At 37.4% G+C, this 23,628-nt stretch overlaps 1 protein-coding gene across 1 annotated transcript in view; it reads right to left on the bottom strand.

Moving 5' to 3' along the window:
• Positions 1-7,923: 7,923 nt before the first annotated feature.
• Positions 7,924-23,628, bottom strand: part of MMRN1 (multimerin 1) — a 61,806-nt gene continuing 46,101 nt past the window's right edge. Inside the window, exons 4-8 of the mRNA XM_072405566.1 lie at positions 18,568-18,669; positions 17,036-17,212; positions 13,844-15,781; positions 13,187-13,333; positions 7,924-10,072 (exon numbers count right to left, since the gene is read on the bottom strand). Coding sequence (XP_072261667.1) covers positions 9,651-10,072; positions 13,187-13,333; positions 13,844-15,781; positions 17,036-17,212; positions 18,568-18,669 — 2,786 coding nt within the window. The 3' untranslated portion in view covers positions 7,924-9,650. The remainder of the gene's footprint in view (positions 10,073-13,186; positions 13,334-13,843; positions 15,782-17,035; positions 17,213-18,567; positions 18,670-23,628) is intronic.

Genomic DNA, 23,628 nt, shown 5'->3' with positions numbered 1-23,628 from the left:
AAAGAAGAGTGCCAGGGCTATGAAATAACACATTTATTCAACATATTCCCCCCTGAGACTGATGCACTTACAGCATAGTTGCAGCTTTTCTAGACTGTTCAAATAAAACTCCTTTGGTTGGGCCGCAAACCAGCTCTCTGCAGCATCTTTGATGTCAGAAATGTCCTCAAAATGTTGCCCCTTCAGGTGTTTCTTCAAATTCGGAAACAGATAATAGTCTGAAGGGGCCAGGTCAGGTGGGTAGAGGGGATGGTGGACCAATTGGAAACCCAGGGTGTTCAATTTGGCAGCCACAACATTGGACATGTGCGCAGGTGCATTGTCCTGCAAAAAAAGGATCCCTTTGGTCAACTTTCCACGGTGTTTCATCTTAATTGCCTTCTTCAGCTGGTCCAGAAGGTTAGCATAATACTGTACGGTGATACTAAAGCCCTGAGGTAGGTAGTCTACCAAAGTCTTTGGCTGAGAAAACGCCATGACTTTTTTGGCCGATTTCTGGGTTCAGAACTTCTTCGGCCGCATGGACTCACTGTGGCGCCATTCCTTTGACTATTTCTTGGTTTCAGGATCATAGATGTGGAGCCAGAGTTCATCCTCAGTCACTAATCCAGCCAAGAAGTCCTGTGCAGCATCAAAATGGGTCAAAATGGCTTTGGATGCTTGAACTCATTCCTTCTTCTGATCACTGTTCAAACGTTCCCTAAAAGCTTGCGCAAGTCTCGGATAGTGGTGATAACAAACCCAACACGCTCCCCTGAGATGTCAAGTATCTGGGCTATCTTTTTTGTGGATATTCGCCGGTCCTCATAGTCAGCTCATGAACAGCATCGCAGGTTTCCGGGTCAGTTGAGGTTGGGGGGCGCCCACTGTGGGGCTCATCTTTAATGGTGAAATGCCCAGTTTTGAAACGAGATATCCAGGTTTTGACAGTGCTGTAGGAAGGACACTTCTCCTCCAGTGTTTGTGACATCTCAGTGTTAGCACTGCAGGTCGTGCCGACGCCGCTGCTCCTAATTTGCAGGCACAGGCGCCGGGTCCTATCTTTCAGGTAACCCCACTACCTGTGTTCCATGCCTGAGTTTCCTTCATGCTGAGACTTGCTCTGGTGTTTGAGCTGGCGTGGGAGTGTTTCTCTTAATCTATGAGGTAACACATACACGCCCTCTGTTTTCTACAGCCTATGGCTGGTTTTCTGCAGGTATTTAAAGGCACCTCCTATTACAGGTAGTTGCCTGAGCAACTCTGTGTAACTCTCAGTGCTAAGGTGTTTTCTCTGTTTTGCTTTGCTGTGTACCGGACCTTGCTTACTTTTTAGGACTAAGCCTGTTTGCTGCCTAACCCTGACCTCAGATTACGTTTTTGGACTTTGCCTGATTCCCGCCTGACCCTGACCTTGGATCCTTGTTTCTGGACTTCTTGGCCACGCAAGCCCCTCGGTGCCTGCACAGGGTTTCCTGTGGTCAGCTGCCACTGGCCTGGGGATTGCTCTGGAGTGGCACCTGGCAGCTACCCTGCAGCCCAAGCCTATCCTCACCATCAGAGGCTCTAGTGAAGACCTGGTAGCGGCTTAGTTACGCCCCTCTGGAGCATACCCAGTCAGTGGCACAGTGGGTCCACACCCGCTTGCATAACACCTTTGCTGACTTTCTCTGGAGAAATAAAAACTTCATGACGTCCCGTAACTTCAACAACGTGAAACTTGCTTGTGCCTCTGCCATCACAGCTTCCCACTAAAAGAAAAAACAGTTTTAAGAATCGCAAAGACCTGATACTTGCACAGTTACACACTAAGATATTAGGCTGTCATATGCCCCCACACTCTCCTTTCTATTTCATCTGGGGGAAGAGGGGGCAAGGGGGCAAAGCCAGGAACTTCTCAGCACCCTCTCGTATGTCTTAGGCAATCAGGAGCAGGGGGTGTGAAAGTCTTTGGATGAACTATGGGACTTAAGTAGCAACACAATGCGGCTCCTGGTTTCTGGATTAAAGACTGATACCACCACTCTACCAGGTGCCCTGCTGTCATAGCCACTTTTTTGCTGAGGTAAAGCCATTTTTGAGTTGTCTGTGTCAAAATAACCTAGACTTAAGTTTTACAGTGTCCTGCATTTGGCTAGTACCCCTAAATTCAGAGTACCTAATTATTTCTTCCTGTTTTTGAGGTTGCCGAACAGAAAGGACTATGTTCTTGTAAGATCCTGGTCCAGCAACAGCACTCACCAGACACCAGTCCCCCAATTTAACTCCACACTCTCCACCTCCAGCAAGCCTCCGCTCAGCCTCAAGAGGCTAGTTGTGTTGTCCTAGCACACGGGTGCCCCCCAGGACTTCTGTGCCAAAGAGATGGTGTCTTGTGAAGGACTGACAGAGGACCAGGAGCCCACAGCTAATATTGTACCAAGATTCTAGCAGAGGCATGTTCAGAATACACAGCCAGAGGTCATTCACAGGTAATCAGTTCAGCAGACGAGGTATTCAAGAGCAAGACAAAAGAAGAGTCAGGGTCACAGGCAATAGGTCAGTCCAGGCAACATACACATGCAAAATCAGACGAAATGACACACCAGCAGCAAGTCAGCCTAGCTTAACACTAACTTAATAGGCACTGGACACTGTGAGCAGAAAGACGATAAAGCCATGGCAGCACTGGATAGCGTCAGGACCTAATCTGCTTATAAAATCCCTTTCAGATGTACACAGCCTCAGAGTGTGTGCTGAAATGCCGATAAAAAAAATCTCAGGCTTCACGGTTAAAAGGATGCCGAGGCTGCTGCTATTTCTTTGTTCTCCTTGCTGCTACAAGTGACATTGCTGGACAGAATAAATATGGTTTAATACTAATATGGCGCACAGCACATGGTCACCAGCCGGATAAGCATCTTCTAACAGTTCCATTCATGGTGGGATTGTCCACAAGTACAATGCCTTTAGACCTACATAGAAAAACAGTGGAGGCACTGTTAAAAAAACCTGTATGTGGTGTCTTTCGCAAACATACTGTATCTCCTATATCTTTGCTTCAACAAAACAGACTATTGCTAGGTTATGTTAATGGCATACTCATTATTTTATGGCTGTTTAAAGCCCTATGAACTGAACTGTGGAAAGTAAAAACCTAGCAGCTATAATCCTTTCCACAAAATCTGGACACCTTATTAGGCATACATCCAAACGAATCCATTAAGTATTCATTTGCTATATATCTCTCTAGTATAAACAAAAAAGTTGCAGTGTACTATACCTAGCTACCTTTTTTCTTCATCCTTGCTCCCCCTTCTCTCACCCCTCATATTTGTCTTGTCTTCTTACCCCCAAAGTCCCTACCTATCCACCTTGTACCCTATGAAACGGAACTTCACCATTCTCTCTCTTGGAATAAACATTTCAATCTATTCTGATGACTACAGAATCTGTGAGATCCATGCTTATGCTGAACAAGCTTTTATCAACCCTTTAACTTATTACTACTGTAGTGTTTCTATTCTGTAAACCCTACAAGGACCTTAGGTGTGAAACAATATTATTCAATTGTTTCTTGGAATGCTTGAAAGTTCTAAAAAAAATATTGAAACAGAAATTTGTGTGCAATACAAAAGGGCTTAGCAGCCATGACTGAAGCCCCCTAGGAGCTTGTCTAAGACAGTCAATGGGTCCTGTGGGAGGCTGAGTGTCTGCAGACAGAAAATCTGAATGCTGCAATGAACCTGAGTGAAAAATCAGAGACATACAGAACGGAGACAAGGGGGGGGAGGATTAAGTACCAGGGCAATTTCTCACTATCCACCAGTGGCTGAAACAAATGAGACAGAAAAGAAAGAATTTTTATTGCCATCTTTTAAATCACATTTAAAAAGAAAAAACATCTCCTGTCCAGGTGTCTTGACAGGGAAAGGTTGAAAGCTTGTTCCATCAATAAATGTATAAAGATTGATTGATTACCTGGTTATCCCCTTCTGCTGATATTATCACTGCTTCTCAACCAGTAGAAGGTGTCCACTTTACATAGATAGTGACATGGATAACCAAAAATACCCAGAGGAAGTAAACAGAGAAGGAGGGAAGACTGGGCAGTGGAGTGTCACATGGTTTAGGGAAAGTATTTTAGATAATTTTTTTTTTGTTTTACTACAGCAGTCAGTTGGAAGATAAGTGGGAGCAGTATATGTGCATAGGGGAGAGCATTATCATCCAGAGATCAGCTTAAACTTTTTTAAATGATACTTTGTTTTGAGTTTTAACTATGTATGTGGGACTGTCTTATACAGCAGAGTAATTTAACATACAGTATGTTTTTGGATATTACAACTGTGGCACATGCGTACAGTTCATAAGGTGAGGTGTAGGCTCAGGCTTTATTTCATCCTGCTCCTCGCCTATGGCTGTGGCTATGCACACTGTAAAGTATTACATATTAAGGGCACATAGCTTTTCTCTTTGTGCCAAAGGGTACCTGGGTTTGCATTTTAGTTGTCTATACTATGTGGCACACCTATATGAATTAATAAGGCTCAAGATTTGATTCAGTCTTTTGGGAAGCAATCTGTTATATATTCATTTTTAAGGAACCTTTTGATGTTTTCCAAATCATTAATTTTGTCCTTGAAAAGTAGCTAACAGTTGAAAATATTTATCATTTCTTCTAGCAAAATGAATTGGGAAAGTGTGGAAAGTTGATGATGAGGTCTCTTTGTGATATGAAACTAAAAAGAAGAGAATGCATTATGATGATTTACACATTTCCCAGGGGGGTCCTAAAACTGCTCCATTGTGCTTTACCCACCTGACAATTTTCAGTAAGGCTGTTTAGTAGTGACCCCATATCCTAAATAAAAATCCTTGACTCAGATTTACCCTTTGATGTGAACTGTTTTAAAACATTAAAATGTGTTTTTTTCTTTTCTGAAAAATAATTGGAACCTCTCTAGGATGTCACTGTCTTTTCTTGTAAAGAAATAAACTTAAGGGAAAAACTTAATTTTACATTTGTTGTATTAACACAAACCGAAATTATGACCTATCAACAAATATTCAATCATCTGCAAAAATTAATTAAAAAAAAGCTTTGTTTTGCTTTAACAGGATTTATTCACCTTATTTATTAGATTAAAATTAAGGTGAATCATCACAAAGTTTGAATTGGATTACCTGAATAAGGTGTAGCTGTGCTGACATACCATGTTTATGGCTAATTAACATAAAGTAAATATCATAAAAATTGCAGTTAGTAAAAAACTTTATATTTAGCATGTGACACATGCATACTAGGTTTAATTTGTTTTAGACCACATTGGGCTATAAAGAGAATAGAAACAGGCAATTAATTGTGATGCAATGTACCATAAATAACACCTAATAGAAATAAATTAAACTAGGAGCATGTTTATTATTTTTTTTAAATATTGACACAGCTATCTTTACAGCTATCATCTATTATGAATTTAGAGTTGGATTGAAACTGGGTACAAATGCTCAATAATTGTCTCTGAACATGCTCTTTAGTGAATGTTTCCAGCAAAAGCTATTCTATTTCATGAAGAGGAGGGAGGACAAGCAGAAAGCACACCACTGCTCCCTTCCTGATAGAAAAAAATGGGAGTCAGTAGCTGTTGGGCGTCATCGGTCAAGCACAGCGGATTACTAAATTACACCGTGGGACAGCTGTACTTATGCTAGATTTTTACCTGAGATGTTTACTCATGATCCTCTTGGGTGACTAAAATCAAATGTCTGTACAAGACATCTGCAAGTAAAAACTAAAAATGTCAAACCATTTCCATTTCTCTAAGTGTTCTTATCTTGTATTATGAACCTCCAGTGCAATAAAGCTGGAGGAATAATAAATACCACTGAGAAAACAGTGACATTGCTGTAGTTGGGGTTCGGATTAATTTGTTTTCCTTTTACATGAGATGCTCTGTAATTTAGGGTTAATGGTTTTCATGGTGTAACATGTTATTAATTCTAAGCAGATTCCTATATTGTGGATGATGAACTCTGTAACCCTGGCTTCTCCCTAGACATTAGTGATTTTTTTTTTACGCGTTCTCCTTCCATTTTTAAATGCCTTACTATTTGCAAAATTACACAGACTGTTTGTACATCAGCTGGCATTGACTCTAAAAATTGCTTAATTAAGTAGAAGAGATCTGAAGATTTTACACGCAGTGGGAGAGTCTGGATCAAATCAGGTAAAAACATAAGAAATTCCATTTTAAGGACTTTTATTACTACAGAAACTGCTGAGCAGTAATTACATTGTAATTAGATGTAGGATGTATAGCAAATGAAGCAGACATGCTATATGAGGCCGAGTATACAAACAAGTGAATATGGTAGCCAAGCTATTACAAAGCTAATTGTCAGTATAATGGGCAAAATACAAACTAAAACTGAGTAATGCTGCATCCTCATCCAGAAAAGTTCAGACTGTGACATTTCTGGAATGTATACATATTTGCAATAATGGCCAGTGATCTGTACAGATCAAACAATATTGTAGAAAGCTTGTCATTGAACCCCATTTCCCCTTTTTGTTTGTTTCTAACACTGTAAAATACACAAGGAAGGTAACAATACTGTTAGTCAATAGTCACTCCCTACTTCTCTGCTTTATCAGTTCAATGCTCCTACTTCTTGGAACATGGATGCTGCATATGTGTGATATTGGCTATGGCCAGAGGTTTAGTTACAATTTTCTTTATTTTATAGTCTTCCCTTCATAGGTGAGCTGGATATACCACCAAATTCCAGCTGTGTCTCTGGAAGGAAGTAAAATTCAATTTCTCCTTTGGTACAAAAACGGGGGGTTTAATCTTTCCTTATTCTATCGAAAAATAGAATTTTAGGGCGATATATACACCTTAATATAATGCTGCTTATTTCACTGTGCTACTTACTATGCTACTTACAATAAAGCTGACACATATTAATGCAGCTTTGCAATGATTAATACATTAATATGGGCCCATTCACACTTTTTATGCACCAAACTCATGATGAAGTCTGCTTGTGACGATTTGTATGGGAAAGGTGTATAGGAGAAGGTGTGAGAAGTGTATAGGGAAAGGTAAAAATGTATGAGCCTATTTACATGTGTGGATTTCTATGCACTTTGCAGTGCAAAAAAACACCTTAAATATTGGATGTATTTTTAATAGATACATACATTCAATCCACACCTCCTTCTCCTTGTCATATATGGTTTTCATCATGTTTTTTACATGTGGGCCTGGTGTACACTTTTAATTTACATTTCCTGTCATTTGTATGTAATTTTGTCATTTTGTAGTAACAAATTCCAAACTTTTTCTAAAAACAGTTACTCACATTGCCTTGGCAGAACATTTACAGGCTTTCTTCCACACTTATTTATTACATGATACACTGCAACCAAAGCAGTAAATAGCACCACCTGCTGTCACATATTTACAGTATATGAATGCAAAATCAACAGAGACCTTATAATAGTGTTACCAAAAATGTGTGAAAAGGATATCAGATGGTAATTAAATATATCTGATGTTAATAATATCTGATGGTAAATAATATATGATGGTCATTAGTAGTTTTTTTGTGAGTTTACTTTACCTATATTTTATCACTGTATAAACATGATTCTACCAAAGGTTGCTAGGGGTTCTCTGAACAATGAAAACAATTTCTGATCAATTTAAGTGATACCAATGCTCCTTTTGGCTATCTGTAAGGGAAACACTCTTCCCTCTGGCCACTAATAGAAGAGACATTCTTACTATTGACCTTCACATTAAAGTGCTGAGAGTTTTGAAAGTATCATAGTAAGGGTTCCTCATAGACCTTAATGGTACTTCAATGGTTCCCTCATGTAAAAAAGGTCAAGAAACTCTGTTTTAGAATATAGGAGTCCACTCCTAAAGACTTTCATCAAATAACATAAACAACCAATAACATTTTTGAATTTTATTTAAAATATTTCAGTTTTAAAACTTTAAAACAAGTGTAATATAGACAAAGTTAAGCAATAAAGGGTAGAAAAGCTAATGATGAATATTACTATGCACATATGTAAAAGATCAAGTTGGATATTTGCTTTCTAAAAATAATTTTTATATATTATCTTTATATTATACAATGTAATATTTAGAAATATATTTTATAATAATAGACATGATATTCCAATCCCATATAACTATAAAATGCTTAAACCTAGAATCCAGAACAATACCATTGATTGGAGTATAAAGTATAAGCTGTTATACAAGCCCCTTCAGGTCCAGATGAGCAGTTAACAACCACACTTAACAGCTCCATGGAAAAAAAAACATTGCTATGGGAAGTATTTGTTGGCAAAAAAGACATGCACAATTTCTTGTTCCATAAAGTGCTGCCTCCTTTCTGGTACTTTAGTAAAACTGAAAAAGTCGGTGTATCCTTTATAATATACATCAGTACTGACTAATCACTAATCAGTGACATTTGATCACTATTGATCTGCACATTATGGATATTATGCACAAAAGCTTCAGAATTTGTGCTCCAATTGGCCTAATAATGTACACTTAATTACATGTAATGTACAAACACTATTGTTTAACATCAGCTCTTAAATAACTAGTACAATTTTATGTCATCACATTTAGTCTAGCAGGCTAGCAGGGACTATTATGGCCAGTGTTTGAATTGTAAGAGCACAGCAATGTAAGAATGTGTGTATATATATACATATATATATATATATATATATATATATATATATATTTATTTATTTATTTATTTATGCCAAGCGTTATCAATTATGGATTAACATCATGTTCTCCTCTATGGTCACCATGTCATACACTCTCCCAATGGAAACCAGATGTGGCCCTGCTGATGCCCTTTCATCATCCATAGTTCTTACCCTCAGGACTCCCACCCCTACCCCACCTTTCCAGGGAAATGCCACACTACCATTATTGCAGTGGGTAGGGGAAGAGGTTAGCATTATTGCCTTACAGCACTATGATTACAGGCTGAATCCCCAACAAGTTTGTATGCACTTCCCATTTTTTTACTCCCAAATACTAGTAGGTTAGATGCATCCACCCCCTATAATAAAGAACATTTTTCTGTGGCTGTATGTTGCGCACGTACTTCATGGCCGAATAAATTGTTGTAAAGACTTTGCTGCTGAAATAGTCACAGATAACAGTATGCATTTTAATCCCAGCTAAAGAAAAGTATTTTACAAATGTTTATTAATTTATATATGATGAGAGAAAGAGGTTGAATGGGAACAGCAGCACTGAAGTGAGGAGAGGCAGATTTTTTTTGTATTGAGTTATGTCATTAAGTCACACTAATGTACTTAGTTTAAAATTCACCAGCCACAGGATCGCTATGGTGTTCAGAGGAAATACTTACTGTGTATGTGTCACTCCCTCGGGGGCTGGAATATCTGCTTCTTACCTGACAAAACCTCCAAAGAATGTGAGTTGGCAAAGAGAAGGCAATGGCTTACTTATACACATGGGGAGAGAGCAACACATACAAGCAGATAAGGATTCCTATGTCTGCTGTGTCCCCCTTAGTAATCCTGTTGCTGACAAGTTAAGATTGCTAGTGTAAAATTGGCCTTGAGTTATCATGTACTTCAATATATTAAAATAGCTCTGAAGTTTGAATATATGAAATTATGTGCGGTATAATAAGTAGCCACTAAATGTTGTGACTGGAGGATATTGTGCAGGGATGGAGCCTGAGGCTAACCTAAGCCAGACTTGTTGTCCATAGTTTAGTTCTAGCAATGCATCCCCTGTCACCATCCTGTCACTGTACATGCTGTTATTAATGTTTTCAGACTGAAATGCAATTTTATCAATTCCATCAACCACCAAATAGCCAGATATTCGAGGGCTATATGACTCAATAGTAAATTTGAACACATATACCCCAAGATAGGGCACATTAAATTTTCCTGTGTTAGGTGTATATGAGGAGCCATAATTCACATATAGATTGTTAAATCGGATTGGTCCTGGAGATGTCATCCCATATGTGTGAGAGACATAAAAGGCCACCATCGGGGCATAACGATAAGATCCTTTGGAGAAATCTGCATAAAGACAGAAGAAAAAAAGATGAGTCTTAAAAATCTTGTACTTATAGATAGCAGATATATATTTTTTTGGTTTCTGGCAAAAGAATGTATTTTGTAGTGAAGAATGGTGAAGGGGTCTACAAGGTAAGTTCATACAGATTGGGGCTAAATTACCAAGGGAATAGAGGCTGTTCACATAGCAAAGCCAATGCCCTTCCAAGAGATTTTCCAACTAGCTTAGTAAATTAGATGAAGCTCTGTTGACTTCAGTTGATTAATCATGTACAATCATGTTTTTTCATTTCCTTGGTTCTTATTTTTTTTTTTAAAGTGAATAATCTCCACCTTGATAAAGTGAACAGCCTAAATTCCTTTAATAAATCATATCCATTGTCCAAAATAAGTCTTTCCTAACCTCTTTTGAAAAGAACCGGCTTCCTAACCTTAGCAGTTCAAGTAGTAATGCTGCCACTTACTGTGTTTTAGGGGAAGTGTGTGCTTTTTTTACATGTAAGGAAGTAAAAGAATAAAAATATGCATGCATTTCGTGTCACATCTTTATATCACATCTGCACCCTGGAAAATCCCTTTTCTGGATGTTGTTGCTTCGTTATGAACAATAAATAGTCATATCAAACATAGTTACAGAAACATATTTTGAAGAAGTTCATTATTCCATTATTTTGCTCTGCTGCTGTATAACTTCTAGCTATGTAATATATATGTAACAACTGTGAACTACAAGCAATTCCTTAAAGCAATCTGAAATACAACATTTCTGCACTAAAAATATACTGTACATGTGAAGATTTTGCACTGAAATTGAGAATAACTGCAATGATGTCCAGGTACTCTATCCACAGCTCAATGGATGTTCTTTAATAACCTTATGTGTGACCTTGAGTAAGCAGCTACCTAATCCTCCTGTTTTACAGACACCTCATATTTGATTATAAGTTCCAAATCCTGTGAAAAGTGCTGACCAGAACTGTCTATGCTATAAAAGAATAGATGGTATCATAATTAAATCTATGGCTGCCAGTCTTCACACAGGGCACATTGTCCACAAAGCATAATACTCTAGAAACTGTCCTCCGATTGGAATTTGCTGTCACAGCATAGAAGGGCATGTGGAAGAAATGTACTACGTAGTTCTGTTTGACAACAAAGATATTAGCAGAATTCTGCTATTCTTCATTGATAGCTCAAATGGAGTCTTTTTTGTGTTAAATGTAAAACACCACTACTTGGTAGTGGGATGATTATAAAAACAAACTGAAAACAAAAATCATGTTTAATTCATATAAGCCAGAGATCTTTTTAACCCATATCCTTCTTACAAGTCAACTAAAGTCTTGAACCTAAGCTATGTACACAAACTAGATGATTGTTGCTCAAAATAAACGTTTGTGATCCCCTCTATTGGAAATCTAGCATATGTACAGTGGTCCATCCAAGCTGTTAACAACTATATGGTGGTGACTGCTGTACTTTCCTATGCTGCTCCCTCATCCTTTCCTTCCCCTCTATAGAACAGAACAGGTCTGTATGTACTGTAGGCCTGGAACTAGAATATAGCAAGGGGGCTTATGACTGGGTGGGGTGGGAAGAAAAAAAAAGTGCGGGAAGAGGTTTAGTAATGTGATAGGTCAATATTTGATGGTGGGTGGGGAAAGGTATAACAAAGGGGGGCTGGGGATGAGGGGTCAGCAGTTACCTGATAACGAACATCTCCCACCCTCACCTCCCTGCTTTTAGAATTGATAAGTTAGGGCCATTTTTTGTCAAAGTACCAGTGTGGTGTTTCTTTCATAGGTCCATGAAAGGGTAATGTTTTGGGGAAGCTAGAAAACAAGGGGGTGAGACCTGTCAGGGTATGGGTCTTGTGGTTGATAGTTACCCTGCACGACACTTGGTTCTCGTAGGGGCTAGGTGTGCGAGGTGGTATCCGTTAATTGTCCCCAAGGCGGTGTACTAGGGGCTGGGGGCCTGATTAAAAAGCGGACGTGGTAAGTTTTGCTTAAAAAAGGGAGTAGGTGGGTTTCATGGACCTGTAAGAAAGAAAATAATTTTCTGCGGTTTAAGTGTGGTTAAGGTTATATATATATATATATATATATAAATGTGGTTATTATGTATGGTATACAAAAGGTTATGTATATTTGTAAATTTGTAAATAAAATGAGCTGCTATGGCCAATTCAATCCAACCCAGGTTTTGTGTCTTGATTGGGGAATCAGGGGGGAGTGGGGTTGGGGTGGTATTGGTTGGTGGTGCAATTCATTACTTCCTCAGCTGTACCCTAGTCAAGTGCTGATTTATTTTCCTGTTACTGGAAACAATCTTTCCTGATAGTTTACAGAACTATGTGACAGTAATCTGACTTCCATTTATTGTCTGTACATGGCTGTGCAAGTTACCATTGAGTTTACTAACAGCACCATCTGCCTTTGTTCAAAAAAATCAAATACTGTGTGAATGCTTCAGATTAGAGTCCTATATTGGGTCAGGTACCTGCAGGTGAGCTTGGGTAAATATTGTTTCATTAGATTTTAGGTCAGCTGTTGGTTGTAGGTATTGTGGGTGTGTGTCATGCTTCCTGCCTAACAGTTGACTGGATATACCAATCAACTGGTAGTTGACTGGTATTCATAAAATACCATGTTTCCTGTTAAATATAGTTAATTGAACAAGCAAAAAGGCTCTTCCAGTGGTGTGCGACCTGGGTTCCTTTTGTCCGTTTAAAAAGGGAGATCCCAGGTGCCAGTCTGAATCATAGATGAGCAAGCACCCAATGTATCATACCTGAAGTAATATTGATCTAGGTGGATATGGTAAGTTTGCAGACATGCAGACGAGGCGAGATCAGTTCAGCCTCAAGAAAGAATGTGTGTAATAGTTTGAGTCAAGTTGCTATTTATTTAATGACTGGCCCCATTATGTATTCAAACTTCTACTGTTCTGTGATGAAGCAGCCTAAAATCTACATTATGGACCAGTTCTTTATTTATTAAAAATAATACAAGTATTCAATTCAAATGGACCAAATGGAAATATATATGAACATCAGAAGCTCCAGTTTTACTGAACTAAGGCACACAGTTAACAGAAACACAAATATTGACTTGCCTAGAGACTGAGTATTCTCATCTGTCATCTTTAGACTGCAGTTCAGTCCCCCAAAAGGATGACGACAAGCACACACAAAACCCTTGAGGTCATTGATGCAAGTACCGCCATTATAGCAAGGAGAGCTGCTGCAGCTGGAGTAGTCGTCTGCCAAGAAAAACACATTTGTAATTAGTTTTTGACCACATCATTAAATGTAAACAAAACTTTTTGGATACAGTAAGGTAAAATTAAAGAAGTGGTGTGGGTAAAAGCAATGTCCCCACCCCCACAGTGTTATTGTACATTAGACAAAAATTGCTAAATAATAAAGGGAAACAATGGCACGTCTTCGACAGCGTCACCTATAGAGAGGTGTTTGCCATGCCAGATCTAAGCCCCAGGAACCAACAGTACAGTCAGTTTTACTCTCTTTGGTCAGTAGAGAGTACATGTGTGACCTCCCCATATGGCTGATAGAACAGTAAAAACTGATACAGTTTGGTCACCTCTAAAGAAGTATGTTTGCACTGGTTTCCGTTTACAGTTTTTAAAATAAAATCTATGCACCTAAGAAAAAAACTTCCGGACATTAGCAGATTATTGTTACTCGAAAAAATGTTGACCTCTCGGTTAGAGCTACAGAAATGGTTTCTTCTTTTATAAAGTAAGACTCACCTTGATCTGTAATATCAGAATTTCGTTGGCTACGCCCAATTACAGAAGCTGTGGGATTGACGAAGGGCTTTTTTGGAACAGGTGCTTTCTTCACTGGAGCCTTTATCTGTTTTTGAAGTTTGGCCACATTGGTTGTGATATCAGATAGGGATTTATCTACATAAACTGTTAAGTTTGACAAGGCAGTCACCATTTTTATGTCGATTAAAGAACTTATCAACTCCTCAAAGCCTTTCTGTAAACTTGTTATATTTGGCTGAGATGCTTTAACTAATTTCGGCACACTTTCGTTGACTTTTTTAACAGTGACAAATACAGTTTGACATAAGACTTTTGCATCATTTGCAGTTTTATTTAGTTGTGGTATGCTTGTTGAAAGCCTGATGGATTTAATCTCAAGAGCTTTGATTCTGGAATAAACTTCCTGCTGGACATTTTTTTGGCTGGCAAAAACATCATAAGTTTTTGTTTTTGGTAATGTAGTGGGGTTAGCTATGATCATATTTACTTGGGATTCTATTGTTTGCACACGAGATTGAAAGTTCTGCACATTAGTAACAGAAATTTCCACCTTTTCTTCAATTTTAGTAATGTTTACTTGACACTGAAGCAATTTCTCCTGTAATATGTTTATCTTCTGTGACAACTCAATTATAGAAGTGGACGTGCTGGTTTCATCCCGACTTGACTCAACAGCATTAATTGCAGATGTGATGTCATTTTCGTTATTTCTATTTGAAGTGGTCAGGTTTTGCAGAGTTTCGTGCAGTGCTGGGATGGCCAACAAAGCACTTTCTACCTTCTCAATATTAGCATTTGTGTAAAGTTCAGCTTTGTTTTGCATATCAGAAATGGCCGACTTTGTCACAAATTCATCACGAATAGAGTCAACGGCATTATTCAATATATCCATGGTGTTATTAAGGCCATCTTCAACTTCCATGAGGCATTCATTAAAGCGCCTGTCAAGGAGTTCTTCATTTTTTTCCTGACTTTTTATAAGATCACGCACCATAGAATTTAGGCTACTGAGAAATTCTGTGATGTTTTTAATCTGCTTATTAACTTCACTCATATCATGTTGGTGTTCATATTCTGTTGTCATGCTAAATGGAGCCCCCTTTTCAATAAAAGGTTGCAATATTTCCATGTCATAACATAAATCGTTAATCTGTTCATTCATTTTATCAATCTTTCCATCCAAGGGAACAACAACATCAGAGACAGTTTTGTTTAGGACATGCATATTCTCTTCAGTGCCTTTTAACTGTTTCTGAAAGTCATTTTTACAGGTTGAAAATTTGTCTTCACATGCTTTTACGATTGATTGTTTCTGAAGATCCAAAGTAATGGTAAGATTATTGATTTTGCTGTCTTGTGCATAAATATCATCATAGAGTTGAAGCATCATAATATTCTGTTTTTTTATCTTCTCTTGTAGAGTCAAAAGATACTCAGTTACATTGGAATTATCTGGTGGCAATACTGTTTGTTCCTCAGAATGTTCCTCTTTCAACATTTGATTATGAATCTCCTTCATTTTGCTCAAAGTACTGTTCAGGGTTTCAAAATAATCTTTGCTCCTTGATTTTTCATGATTTAACTCCTCTTCCAAAGCAGTATGTTTTTCTTCCATCTCTTTAAAGGAAGATGTACATACAAAAGCAGTATTTTTCAAATGCTCTATTCGGTTCTTTAGCTCTAAGACATCTTCTTGGCTTGCCCTGTTTTCTTCTTCTTCAGCACACTTTTGATGGGCCGAAATTATTGTGGTATTTAAAATTTTCACAGATTCTTTGATCTTTTCAATTTCAAGAGATGTTTCAGACATACTTTTGTAGATCTGGGCAATGGATTCTCTCAAGTCTATTTGAAGAATGGTAAACTGATCTTTGACAATATTTTTGATGAGCTCTGTAAGGCTTTTAGCCATTGGATCTAAAATAAAATATAATGGGAAATGTATTACATTTTTGTAGGACATATACTGTGTAGAGACTTAATAGATAGGATTACTGTAAATCCCGGTTTGTTGCTGTAGAAACATAGATAAATTTTGCCCTCCTGACATATTTATTTATGTTTCACTTGGAGCATAATCTGCTGGCCTAATCTGTTATTGTGTGACTTTAAAATACAATAAATTTCCATAGGATACCCTTTATATAAATATACAGTTGACATTCAAAAATCTGGCAACCTCTGGACCTGAGGAATGCTGTATTTTCGAAAATTCAGGATTTTTGAAGGTTATACTCACCTTCACACACGGGCCAGCCTTCCTCTCTCAGCACCCACGGACATCTGGCACAGTTCCAGAGAGCGGGCAGCAGGGACGTCTCAACGTGTATTTGGTAAAGCAAGCAAGACCTAACAGCTGTTTCTGCAGAACAGCGCCATCAAAACATAAGTGGTCAAATAGTGTACTACAGTCCCTGTACTGAAAATGCGCCCTGAAATTAATGCCGGAAAACTGAAGGAACAGGATTATTGATGGCCGGATTTTAGATTGTCAACTGTACATGTGTATGGAAGGACTCCAGTCCTTCATGTAAGTTACTGAGTAATTTACAATAGTCGTGTACAAAATTGGGACCCCTCGAGTCAAGTTAGGAGTTTTGTTTCTTTTTGAATTCCTAATTTCTGTTTATTTCTGGTCCTACTAAATAGGGTCAAAGAGAATGCAGATTATGCTCCACTTTTTGATAGAACTTCATAAAGGCCTTGACCATTCTCAAGTTTTGAACATTGGAGAAGCTTTGGCTTTTATCTATATCTGGTTGGATTTAGAATTCCTTATAGGCATATAGTGACCCATAGATTGTTGGGGTGACACTTACAGGGGCTAGTGGAATGTACAGATCATTAGCTATGGAAGTATTTTGGACTAGAAATAAAAAAGTGTCTGATGAGTTGTGGGTCTGATTCTTATTTACACAATAAAACAAAAACTGCTTCTAACTTTTCAGTGGAACACAATAGAATTCAAGACAGCAAACTTTTTATATGTTGACCATTTCTTATCAAAGGAATTATCTGACAGTCTCTGAAACTAAAAAAAGTGGCCAATTTCTGTTCAATTGAATGCTTTTTGGACCTGTTGAACCAGCCTAAAGGCAAGTGCAGTGTGCAAGTGCAAATAAAAAATCCTACTAGAACACATGGGTCAGCAACTTGCTTTGCATTTATTACCTTTAAGAATTGATTGCAGATTTGTTCCTGTATTAGCATTGTTAAACTTTTCCTCCAGAGAAAACAGTGTTCTGTGCATGCTGTTCAGACTCAAAGAGATGTTCTCCACATTCCGGTGAAGAAGAGTCAGCTTCATTTCTTGGCTGTAAATCTGATCCACCATTTTTTGCTGTAGTCCTTCATATTGGTGTTGTATTGCAATAAAGATAAAATGCTTTAGTCAGGGTGTCACAGCTTAAGGCAGATAGATTAGTCAAGAGTGATGGATCAAGGTACTCCCACAGAATCATTGATAGTAAAGATTTGTCTGTCTCTTAGTTTATCTATCAGCGAGAAAGACACTATTCTGTGGTTGCACTGTACACACTTCCAATTTTTATCGTTCCAATCAAACGACGAACGATCGATTGGGCAAAAAATCGTTCGTAAAAAAGTAACCAACGACGCCGACGAACGAGGAAAGTTGCTGGAAACCAACGACCGGACCGACGGATCGGATTGGACGACGATCGTTGAACATCGTTCGTGTGTACGGTCGTTCGTTGATCGTCCTTGTTCAGAGCATGCGTAATGAACGAACGTCCGTTCACTTTCCTGTCATGCACATAGTTCCTCTATCGCTTAAACGATCGTATCTATTGTGTGTACAATATCTACGAACGATCGTGTCGTTACCTCTATGTGCAGGATCGGTGCTATACGATCGTTCATATATATCGTGCATGAACGTTCGTCGTTCGTTTTCCAACGATAATAATTGGAAGTGTGTACGTAGCTTAACAGTTGAGAAATTACAATATTTTAAAAGTGTTGATAGAAGCACTAAAAGCGATGGTATAAATGTTTTTAGGAGTGTATTGCTTTGACATATAGGTAATTTTATGTATGTGTTATTTTTACTTATAACTTGAAAGTTTATCCACAGTACCAAGGTTAGGTTTTTGACAATATGCCACTACTGTTAAACTGTTGGAAACGTGACTTCTGTTTATTTCTCCTTCTCTCATCACACTTACAGACTCAGAGTATAGCTTTTCATAGATGAGAAACCCCTTCAGAAGTCTTTGGGGCCAGCTTATATGATAAGCATGCTGCAGAGCAGTGATGAAGTATGGTTTAGTGGCACCAAGAGTACGGTAAGGGCTAAATTCTAAAAGCACCAACACTCGTATGCAGCCTGGGAGATAAATTACAATTTACACCTACCTCCCACAAATTCCTAAAACACATTGTCCTTTAAATGAGAATAATCTGAAAGTTATTTTACTTTACACATTTACTTTTTTTGGCAGGCAGTTTGAAACAAAGCTGAGAAAATAACGATTTCTGCCTCCAGATTTTGCTGGTATGTCTCATACCCACTTGTACCAATTAACAATAAATAAACACTTAGTTGTAAGAACCCCTAGGTTAAACAATATTTTAGCTTGTTTTCCAGAAAAATGAAAATTAAAGTGCACATATTATGAGGTTACTCTAGGATTGTTGTCTTTACTGTTTTTCTACCTAAATAACAATAAGAGATGACTAACCTTGATCATAAGTTGCTGTTTTTCTGTCTCCGGAATCTACAGTATTAGCTGAAAGGCTGCTTTCTGCCTGGCTTCCGTGTATTTGTCGCTGAACTTGTTGAGCTGAAAAGCAAAACACCATTACATTAACCTTGATTCAAGTGCAAACATTTATGAAATAGCTTTTCATTTCAAAATATTAATCTGCTTAGCAATCTGAAATAAATATCCACTGAAACCTGAAAAGATGTCCTTGGGGTATTTTAATGCAAAATTCCAGAAAATGTACAAGAAGTATGCTTGAAAGTTCCCCTATGATTCAAGTCACTGATAATTTAAATTGAAGGTGGATGGAGAAAGTTATTGGTGTTAATAAATTATGCTTTAAAGATGAAATTCTACTTTGTATTGAATGTCAAGAACATGTGTAAAGGAAAACAAGATCCAGGGTGGTGGTTTCTCATATGAATCACAACTTTACCATTGAATGTTTTGGATTCACCATAGAATGTTTAAAAATTATTTATGGGATCAAATCTAGCAATTATCACATATAAATATACTATAAGAATACATGGGTCAATGTGGTCAATGCTGTAAGAAAACAACAAGTGAGGGAATGGCATGTGAAGAATTGGTCATTGCCATATAATATGGTCATCGTTTTATGAATACAAGTAGTCCCTGAGTTAAGGACTTTCGACATACGGACAGCTCCTAGATACAAACGGAGCTCCCCTGCTTGCTCCAGAACAGAGGCTTGATGGGGGGCGTTCGCATGACTTGCAGAAGAAATCTTTTGCTAAACACAGCTGAGTAACATCTTGTAACTCTGCAGTTGTTTCCTTTTGCAAAGCACAGCTTGATCCAAAAGTTAATGAATGTCTAGGCTCCATAAAGTTTTTTTTTTTTTGCTTTGTTTGTGATTAACTCAAAGTGAGGCTTTTATACAGTAACTGACATCATGCTGCCCAATAATATGTTGAGACAAACATCTGTCCTAATTATATTTATTAAAATAATGTACCTGTTTGGACATACAAAATCAACTTAAGAACAAAGTTACAGTCCCTATCTCATATGTAACCCTGGGACTACCTGTATGTAGTTTGTCCTATTAGTTTGATTTTCAGATATGTGGTTCTGCCACACCAGTGCTACCATTCAAGTGAAAATGGGAACCATTTTTTTCATGGTAGCAGCTTTGGCAGATTGCAGAGTGGACTCCAAAAGTCATTTTTCTGTCCGCAAGTTGCTTGCTTGCTTCAAGATTTGCACAACAGCTGTGTGCAAATCTGGTTACCCGCAATACGGTTTGCCTCTTCTGGGTGCACAGCAGCAGTTTGCTCTGTGGCCAGGGAGCAGCCAACCAGATGGTTTCACACTGCTGGTGGGAAAAAGCCTTTGGGCATCACTTGTGATAATCCTGTGCTGGTGTGATAACAAAAAATGAAAACTGGACAATATCTGGACAATATAGTGACTCTAAATAGCCAGAGGATTCTTGTAGGACATTATGTAGGGAAACATTGCCAATCTTGTTGTTTCCTGTGTGACCAGACAGGAAAAAAATGGATCAACATTATACAGATATTTTCCAACAAGCTGAAACAAGTGAGAACAAAATATTGAGACACTAGAAGAATGTATTTTTTTCTCATGAGACAGTATGACGTTTTGCCGCCTCAATCATACTGGCCAGACAAACTGGATATTAAAAGGCCCCCAATAGAAGAGTCGAAAGAGAAAATGTTGCTATGACAAATTAGAAAGGGAATTTTGATTAGCAAGGGACAATACAAACAGTTTTGAGTTTGGGTTCAAATAGTAATCTCAGTCACAAAAAAAGAATGGATACATAAATCATTTATGTTAAGAACTGATCCTGTTTCTTTTGTAAGTCTTGGGCAATATTTAAACAAAGGTGCCCTTTGTAGGACATCTGCAAATTTCCAGCCAAAAGATAGTGTAGCACTAAAATTGATTTTAAAACCTCAAATGGAAGCTGAGAGTTCTGTGACTACAAGAGTACATTACTGAATCAATTTAGGGTTCAATGCAAGCGTCATTAGTATACCAAGAATTTAGGAATTACATTTTTGGATATTTTGCTAACCATTTTATACATAGAGCTGTTATATTTGTTAACATATTATCCTATTTAATGTACAACGCTGTGTAATATGTTGGCTTTATATAAATTCTGTTTAATATTATTAATAATATGGACTACTATTTAAATGAAAAGCTTGTACAGCTGACAATATTAGGATAATGATCTCAGACACAATACCTTGTGAGTTTTCTTCTAGAGTCTAGACTGTATTACTGTGGTTGGCATCGTTTGACAATCTAGAGACATCTGGTGGTTAAATAAGGTAATGGTAATACAATATTCCACTGCTCTGCCTTTTCAAGCAAGGTAATATACTTTTGATACATATAGATACATCTAAATGTTCTAACAAATTAACTGAGATTACTAATTCCTGATCCTAATGGATTGCTTCCATTAGCTGTTCAGCTTTACATGATATGACAGTTTTAATGACTTAATAACTTTCTTTTAAACACTTGGCAGGCTGTGGCAACACTGATATTTTTAGATTTTAATTTATACTAAACACTCCTCCATGTCCAAATTAACCAGTCAAAGCCCCATGAAATATGCAATACTTCCTATCGGGAGAAACACGTGACTATCCCCATTCTTTACAGGGTACAGTGTTTGGTCAGTATAAGAAAAAAATACTGGAGCAGAAGCATGAACCATTAAGTACCAGGTATGTACTCTGTTTTCTTGCAGTAACTATGTGCATTACATGAAAATGATAATTATTATAGATGGGTAAACTTTATAAAAAAGACAGGGTTGGAGAAAATGGAAAAAAAAGGATCAAGAACACCTCACTACTTCATCAAACTAATTTACAGCATACATGCCAACATCTTTTAGTGGCATAAAGGGAAAATATAGAGGCAGGAGTCAAAAAGCATGCCGTAGCAATCAGTGGTCATGGCAAAGTAGGATTTGGCTAAAGCACAATAACATGTAAATTATCTATTAGAATATCTTTTCCAGGGGTGATCAGTAATAAAAGCCAAAGAAATGACCACCAACATTGTCTAGCAAGGAAAAGTTAGGAATGAGGAATAGTTCAGATTTTTTTATCAGTTAGGATCTGGACTTCAAGAAATCCAAGAATTAAACATCCAAAAATTAAACATCCCCATATCAAGTCTCACTCATTTAATAACGCAGACCATAGTATTTCTGAAAAAGTTTCTTGGCAACTACCCATTATTACCTATATATTATTCAATAGTACTACTCCAAAGTTAATGGGAGCTGGCAGAAATAAAGGTACATCAGTAGTCAATAATGCTTGAATTTTGCTCCAGGAGCGTTTTCCAGCTGGTACCACAAATCAGATTGGAGAAGAACCCAACACAGTTTATTCTTTACAAGATACTAACCAGATGAGAATAATGCCACATGCTGGAAGTAGAATTTTGCTCTGTTTACCAGATCCAGCAGAAAACTCAGATATTGTTTAATTAAGCATAGTTTTTTGTGGACGTATAATGGTCAAGCATACTCTAATATCCATTATTGTGTCCTGTATGCCCAATTTTAAAACTCATTAGGCATTAAAAACATAATACCTTTCATTGTTCTAACATTAATAAGGTCACATTAGGAGATCAACTGTCCAACTGTTTCTAAGGCTTCACTTTGCTTACCCTGATTCCACAGGGTACAAGGATAACTTAGTATCTCCTGGTTGTTGTCTGGTTTGGACTTTTATTGAACTCCTGGTACACTGGGTTGATCCCATCTCATGCTGGGCAGGGAATAAAATCCACATCCTTGCAGGATTTTCAGTGCAGGAAGAGAGGTATAAGGCACCAAACAGGTAGGAATGCACTGCATATTGACACAAATGTTTTTTATTCCTGGACCAGATCTATTCCAGGTTTGCTGGATCACCCAGCTTCACTGGTGAAAGTATATCTTCTCCAGCCTTGGAGAGCTTTAATAAATCAGAACCAGTCTCTTAACCTCCTTGGTTGTTCATTTCTGTAATTATGTCCAATATTTAATAAATTTAATATTAAACTTTAAAAAAAACACAAATATCTGTTAAAAGAAGGGTGCCAAAAAATACTGAAACCTGTAATATAACTGTACAGTAGCATGTATAATATATATATTTGTATATAATATATTTATATAATATATATTTATATAATATATATATTTTTAGCTATTACATTTTTTTATTTTAGTTGTTTGTATAACAAATTATTTTGAGGACATTTCTAGCATCAGCAGCAGTATTTTAGTAGACAAGAAAGCAGATGGTAAAAAAGAAAACAATCTATTTTTCCTCAGGATTTTGTTTTTGTGTACAGGCTAGGCTATCTTTTGATTTTTTTCCCAGGAATTTGTTTGTGTGAACAGCGGAAGCTGCACAAGCATCTAGTAGGCTGAGGGAGCCAACAATATTAATGACAAAAAAATTTGTCTTTTATATTTGCAGTAGGAGAAGCAGTTGTATCATTAGACAGGTAAACTGATGATGATGAAGAAGTGGGAATAGAACTGACCTTTTGAGGACTGAAAATGTGAATACCAATGTATTTGGACACTGTCGGTATGAGTCTTGTGAACCAGTTGTTCAGGGGCAGAAATATAGTAAACTATGAGAGTGAATTGATGTGAGTGACTGCCCTGACAATGACAGATATCTAAGAATGCCCGGAGACAGACTACATTGAAACACCTCAGAGTCAGCAGACATTTAGAGATGTGTGGAGCATAACAATAAACACTGCTAGCATATGATGAGTCTGGGAATTTTCAAAAAAGCAAATGGGACTTTTAAGGAACATGTTTTGGATAAATGTATCATTTAGTTTACAAAAAATAGAAAAAATATATACTTTATTACATAATGTACAATACATTAAAACTATACATAAATTTGATTAATTAAAACAAAATTGCCCATAGCAAAAAAATGTGACATACAAAGTTTATACTCAATGAACATAGTTTTGTGGAAGCATAGTTATAGG

This window comes from Pyxicephalus adspersus, chromosome 3, assembly GCF_032062135.1.
Source record: "Pyxicephalus adspersus chromosome 3, UCB_Pads_2.0, whole genome shotgun sequence".
Lineage (NCBI taxonomy): Eukaryota > Metazoa > Chordata > Amphibia > Anura > Pyxicephalidae > Pyxicephalus > Pyxicephalus adspersus.
This window is presented reverse-complemented; position numbering and strand designations above follow the sequence as displayed.